General features: G+C 51.0%; 1 protein-coding gene across 1 annotated transcript in view; it reads left to right on the forward strand.

Moving 5' to 3' along the window:
• The window catches only part of APBA2 (amyloid beta (A4) precursor protein-binding, family A, member 2), a 62,601-nt gene that overhangs the window by 52,539 nt on the left and 3,063 nt on the right, over positions 1 to 6,999 (forward strand). Inside the window, exons 8-9 of the mRNA XM_015419495.1 lie at positions 3,982 to 4,194; positions 5,444 to 5,563. Of these exons, the coding sequence (XP_015274981.1) occupies positions 3,982 to 4,194; positions 5,444 to 5,563 (333 nt within the window). The remainder of the gene's footprint in view (positions 1 to 3,981; positions 4,195 to 5,443; positions 5,564 to 6,999) is intronic.

Genomic DNA, 6,999 nt, shown 5'->3' on the forward strand with positions numbered 1-6,999 from the left:
GGGTGATGAAGTGGGGGGGGGGGGGATGCACGTCCTTCGAAGAATCTCTTCCCTCCGCCAGCCGGCGGCGGCGAGTGCACCAAACCTCATGGGGCATTTCCAGGACTCATTTGCAACCCTTGTTTTTAATCAGATGTAGTATAAAATTAGAACCCAGGGAGTTTTTGTTTAAAGTCCTTAATTAATGCATCATTCATATGTGCAACCGCAGTAGGGTACACTTAAAACCTAAGGATGTTGGATGTTCATTCATTTGTCTCCGGAACAAGGGATTCCTTTTGATCTTGGAAACCAGAGTTTTGGGTTTTTTAAAAAGAGTATATTTCTGACTGGACCTTGATGCCCTGACCCGGAGGGCACAGGCTAGCCACATTTTGTCAGATCTCGGAAGCTAAGCAGGGTCAGCCTCGGTTGGTACTTGGATGAGAGACCATCGAGGAATTCCCCGGTTGCTACGCAGAGGCAGGCCATGGCGAGCCTCCCAAGGTTTTTAAAAAATTGGAACAGGGAGTGCAATTCTGTGGGCCCCCAAATAAGGCGCCCCCATCCTCCATCGTTTCCAGTGGTGGGGGGGAAAGAGCCAAAAAAAAAGAAAAAAGGACAAAACAATAAGGAACAAAAAATAATGCCGATAAGATGAGAAGAAGAAGAAGGGATTGGATTTATACCCTGCCCTTCAGTACCCAAGGGAGTCTCAGAGCGGCTCACAAACTCCTGTCCCTTCCCCTCCCCACAACAGACACCCTGTGAGGTAGAAGAAGAAGAAGAGATTGGATTTATACCCCGCCCTTTACTACCCAAAGGAGTCTCAGAGCGGCTCACAAACTCCTGTCCCTTCCCCTCCCCACAACAGACACCCTGTGAGGTAGAAGAAGAAGAAGAGATTGGATTTATACCCCGCCCTTTACTACCCAAAGGAGTCTCAGAGCGGCTCACAAACTCCTGTCCCTTCCCCTCCCCACAACAGACACCCTGTGAGGTAGAAGAAGAAGAAGAGATTGGATTTATACCCCGCCCTTTACTACCCAAAGGAGTCTCAGAGCGGCTCACAAACTCCTGTCCCTTCCCCTCCCCACAACAGACACCCTGTGAGGTAGAAGAAGAAGAAGAGATTGGATTTATACCCCGCCCTTTACTACCCAAAGGAGTCTCAGAGCGGCTCACAAACTCCTGTCCCTTCCCCTCCCCACAACAGACACCCTGTGAGGTAGAAGAAGAAGAAGAGATTGGATTTATACCCCGCCCTTTACTACCCAAAGGAGTCTCAGAGCGGCTCACAAACTCCTGTCCCTTCCCCTCCCCACAACAGACACCCTGTGAGGTAGAAGAAGAAGAAGAGATTGGATTTATACCCCGCCCTTTACTACCCAAAGGAGTCTCAGAGCGGCTCACAAACTCCTGTCCCTTCCCCTCCCCACAACAGACACCCTGTGAGGTAGAAGAAGAAGAAGAGATTGGATTTATACCCCGCCCTTTACTACCCAAAGGAGTCTCAGAGCGGCTCACAAACTCCTGTCCCTTCCCCTCCCCACAACAGACACCCTGTGAGGTAGAAGAAGAAGAAGAGATTGGATTTATACCCCGCCCTTTACTACCCAAAGGAGTCTCAGAGCGGCTCACAAACTCCTGTCCCTTCCCCTCCCCACAACAGACACCCTGTGAGGTAGAAGAAGAAGAAGAGATTGGATTTATACCCCGCCCTTTACTACCCAAAGGAGTCTCAGAGCGGCTCACAAACTCCTGTCCCTTCCCCTCCCCACAACAGACACCCTGTGAGGTAGAAGAAGAAGAAGAGATTGGATTTATACCCCGCCCTTTACTACCCAAAGGAGTCTCAGAGCGGCTCACAAACTCCTGTCCCTTCCCCTCCCCACAACAGACACCCTGTGAGGTGGGCGGGGCTGAGAGAGCTCTGACAGAAACTGCTCTTTTTTCAAGGACAGCTCTTATCAGAACTACGGCTTGCCCAAGGTCATCCAGCCAGGTGCAAGTGGAGGAGTGGGGAATCAAACCCAGCTCTCCCAGATTAGAGTCCACGCACTTAACCACTACACTACACTGGCTCTCACACCAGGCTATTTTTTTGGCTCAGATAGAGCTGAATGCACACCCCTACTGCATTGTCATACGGACTAGAAAGTTGATGTGTTAAACATAATCTTACAAGAGGGTGCATTCTGCCCTGAATGCTCTTTCGGTGCTTTTTCTGTGATCCCTAAGAAGCTGAGCATTAACCTAACTCACCACGTGGGTGGTGTGGCTCTCGTGGCCTGGGATACCGGCCTCCTGTCCCTCAAACGCGCACGGCAGATCCAATGCTCCCTCTAAGCTGTGGAGTCTTGTGAGCAAAAAGTCTCCTTTGTGAGCTACCGTTGTGAGCGAGCGATTTGGCTGCTGCATAAATCAGTTTGATCTGGAGCGATCCTTCCCGAGCTGAGACAAAAATGTGTGAGCCGGAGGCTAAAAAACTGAGCTGGCTCACACTCACTCAGCTCAGAGGGAACACTGGATCGTGTGACTCTGTCAGTGGAGAAAGGGGAACAATCGGATTGTTGCTGTGGTTTTTGTGTTTTTTGTTTTTTTGAAATTTGGAAGTTCAGCAGCTGTTGAGAACGGCAGGTATTTAATCACGGGAAAGTCGCGCTGGAGGTGAAAACTCTCCGCATCGGAAGGAAATGTCATAAGCGTCGCTGGGAGACGGGCGATCTCTATCTTGGCAGCGGTTTTGGCGCGAGCCGCGCATTCAGAGGCGAGACGCAGCCAAGGTGAAAGGAAGGGAAGCCGGAGAATCAACAAGCCAAGTGGAAATTGGATTTTTAAACCAACAGTGGAAAGCGTAAATAAATTGCAGCGTACAGAGTCGCAGGGAGAGGAGGGGGGGGACGACAACAACTGCCCATCAATTGCGTTTAAAATGCGGCTGTGGGTGTTGGCGGGTGTCCGTCAAAGCTGTGAGCATTTCAGGCAAACAGACAAGAAGCGGGGACGCACTTTGGAGTTGTCCACAGTGAAGACAGCAGAGGAGGAGGAATGGACTTGGATGTCCTGTGTGGATTGGGGTCACCTTCCTCAGAGCATCATTTTCTGGGAACAGCTAGTCCGGCAGCACCTCAGAGAGCAACAAGATTTTGGGGGGGAATGGTCTTTCGAGCGTCAAATCTCCCTTCGTCAGATATGTCAGAGTCTCAACGGCTCATACCTGGAAACCTTGTTGGTCTGTAAGGTGCTACTGGATAGAAGAACATCAGAAGAGCCCTGCTGGACAATACCAGTGAGGGTCCATCTAGTCCAGCATCCCGTCTCACATTGTGGCCAGACAGTTCCTCTGGAGGCCCGACAACAGGGGCACGGAGGCCGAGGCCTCCCAATGTTGTTGCCTCCTGGCGCTGGGATCCAGAGGTTTAGTGCCTCTGAATGTGGAGGTTCCCCTCAGTCACCGTGGGTAGGAGCCATTGATAGACTGATCCTCCATGAATCTATCTCGTCCCCTTTTAACGCTGTTTATTCCTGTGGCCATCGCGGCATCCTCTGGCAGCGAGTTCCACATTTGAATCACTCTCTCTGTGTAAAGTGGTGTTTCCTTTTGTCCGCCTGAACCTACTGCCCGTCAGCTTCACTGGGTGTCCTCGAGTTCTGGTATTTTGGGAGAGGGAGAAAAAGTTCCCCTTGTCAACACTCTCCACCCTGTGCATAATTTTATAAACCTCTATCATATTTCCCCCTTCGTCGTCTCTTTTCAAAAGTGGAAGGTCCCAGGCTCTTCATCCTTTCCTCCTAGGGACTTGAAATTAGCTCTGCGTGCCAAAATGGCTGCTCTTTTAAACTTTTTATTTGCAGCAGTGTCCTGGGACAGACGCCAAGGGAAGCGCTGGCGTCCAGTGGGACATCTGGGGACACGCGGGACCCCGCGCTCCTTGTACGGCCGGTCGACTTTGATTCCCTTCGAGGGCTGGTGAAACATGCCGTTTTTTATTTTCACAGCTGCAGATCGCCAAGCAGAAGGGAGAGATCCTGGGCGTGGTGATTGTGGAGTCCGGCTGGGGATCCATCCTGCCCACGGTGATCCTGGCCAACATGATGAACGGGGGGCCGGCGGCTCGCTCGGGGAAGCTCAGCATCGGGGACCAGATCATGTCCATTAATGGGACCAGTCTGGTCGGGCTTCCTCTGGCGACGTGTCAAGGGATCATCAAGGTACCCAGCCTCCCCGCCTTTGGCCACCTCGGTGTATTTCTTAAAAAATGCCTCCCCGAAGGAAAAAAGCGTAATTGTCGCTTTGACCTTGGCAGTGCCCGTGCGCCTTACAGACGGGAAGTGAAGACCCTGGAAGGGTTAACTGGGTTTTGCAGAGGTCGCCGTGATCGATTGTGGGTCAGGCCTCCTTGTAGGCCTAGAGGGTCGCGTGGAAATTTTCTTAGCGAAAGGGCCACCACCCTGACCTGGATTGCTACGCAGAGGCAGGCGATGGCAGGCCACCTCTGTTCATGTGCCCTGATGTGGATGGCCCAGGCTAGCCTGATCTTATCAGATTTAAGAAGCTAAGCAGGGTCGGCCCTGGTCAGCACTTGGACGGGAGACCACCAAGGAAGTCCAGGGTTGCTACGCAGAGGCAGGTGATGGCAGACCCACCTCTGTTTGTCTCTTGCCTTGACCTGGATGGCCCAGGCTAGCCCGATCTCATCAGATCTCGGAAGCTAAGCAGGGTCGGCCCTGGTTAGTACTTGGATGGGAGACCGCCCGGGAAGTCCAGGGTTGCTACGCAGAGGCAGGCGATGGGAGACCACCTCTGTTCATGTGCCCTGACGTGGATTGCTACTGAGTTGTGCTAATGAGCTCCTGCACCTCTTTTTCTACGAAATGATCCGATTAAGTCACAAAGGTCTCTGGAGGGCCCATGAGGGGGTGATGTGTAATTGAAATGTGAACAGATGAAGGAAGTACAGAGGATGCTAGCCGAGGCGGCTACGAACAGTTTTGCCCAGGGGCGTAGCCAGAAAATTTTGGTTGGTGGGATGTGGGGAAATCTGAGGGGGCACCCTGGCTCCACTGTGACCCCTACTTCTCATCTAGTCCTTTCGACTGGAGAGACTCAATTCTGGGCTGCTTTTCTGTGTCAGCCGGGGGGGGGGAACACTCTCTCTTTTGCATTTTGCAAATTTTATTTTATTTTTTGCAATTTTATTTTCATTGTTAAAAACCGATTTATTTTTTCGTCTGGAAAAAAAAAGAAAACGAGGCTGAAACGTCCCTGACTGTGCCCGGGGTCATTCTGAAAACCCCACACGCATCTTACTTTTTACTTTTAAAAAATATTTGTTCGTGGGGGGGGCACTCATCCGTGGGGGGCATTGCCCCCAAATACAGGCCTGGTTTTGCCTCGTTCGCAGTTGCGAACACGGAGAACGGTTTGCAAAGACTGGCTAAAACCAGAAATGCCTTGCAGGGTCTTAAGAATCAGACGCAAGTGAAGCTGAACATCGTCAGCTGCCCGCCAGTCACCACCGTCCTGATCAAGAGACCCGACCTGAAATACCAGCTGGGTTTCAGCGTACAGAATGGAATTGTAAGTCTAGTTGTTTCCCTCCCCTTCTCTAGTGTTCAAATGTGAGAGGACCAAATACTTTCCCCCTGTCTGCACCGTATAGAGCTAAGGCACCGCGGGGTTTTTCACTGACTCCTCCTCCTCCTCTTCTTCTTCCCAAAGTACAGTAGCTTCAGTGTAGTCATTCTAGAAGAAGAGATTGGATTTATACCATGCCCTTCACGACCCGAAGGTATCTCAGAGCGGCTTACAGTCTCCTCTCCCTTCCCTTCCCCACAACAGCGGGGCTGAGAGAGCTCTTTTGAGAACTGCTCTTTCAGGGAACAGCTCTAACAGAACTGTGGCTTGCCCGAGGTCATCCAGCAGCTACAAGTGGAGGAATGGGGAATCAAACCCGGTTCTCCCAGATTAGAATCCACGCACTTAACCACGACACCAAACTGGCTTTTAGTTCCTAAGCTTCTAGCTTGATAACCCTGGAGAAATCCAGTCGTGTGCACACTCGCTCATTCGTCTGTTTATTATGATCCAGGCATCAGCCAACACCAGCATAGCATTGGTGTTGAACGCCAATCAAACATATAAGCCAGTGATGCGGGTGCTCACTTTGCATCAGTTAAGTCTTTGACCCCAGACTCCCTTTTTGGTTTCCGTTCAGTTCACCACTAGGACGCTCCCTCTTTGGAATGTGTCCGTTTGACTGTTCTGTGGCACCATCTAGTGGCCAGGAGATGTCCCTGCAACCAGGCAAAGGCCGCTCTTGGGTGTCTGCTGTTTTCGAACGTGTGCGTTAGTAAAGCTTCCGTCTTAGGGCGACCTCCAAAATGCCTGACCGTTGACAGTGTCGCTCAGGTCTTGCAAACTGAGGGCCGTGGCTTCCTTGACGGAGTCAACCCACCTCATATTTGTTAGCGGGCAGTCCTCAAATGGAGAAACTTCAAGGGGAGATTGCAACATGAGATCGCTGAACTCGAGCTCATTCACAAGCTCAGAGCAATGGATCCCTCCCAGGGGGGATGAATAAAGGCAGATGCTAACCAAGCCCGTAGCCAGGATTCTACGGCTTGTGGGGCAAATTTCTTTCCCCCCTGGTGGGGCTGAAGTCCCCCATGCAGAAAGAAAAGCCAGAATTCTGAGGATTGTGATTCAGCGACTGTGGAATCGAGCCTTTTAAAATCAAAGCTTAGAGGCTTCTGCAAATCTTTGAACGAGAGTGGGACAATAGCAGGCTGAGAAGGGAGGCGGGGTGGGACAATAGGTTTTCTGATAGACGGTAGGTGTGGCACTGGAAATGAGTATCTGGGTTTGGCCAGTAAGCTCACTCCAATTTTTATAAAAACACATAAAATTTTATTTACAGAAACAAAGGACAAACAACACATGGATAGGGGAAAGAATGCATAGAGTTCAGCAAGGAATGCAAACCAAAACAAAAAACCTAGCTGGCTATTCTACTC

This window comes from Gekko japonicus, unplaced genomic scaffold (assembly GCF_001447785.1).
Source record: "Gekko japonicus isolate JY-2015 unplaced genomic scaffold, Gekko_japonicus_V1.1 scaffold653, whole genome shotgun sequence".
NCBI classification, from domain to species: domain Eukaryota; kingdom Metazoa; phylum Chordata; class Lepidosauria; order Squamata; family Gekkonidae; genus Gekko; species Gekko japonicus.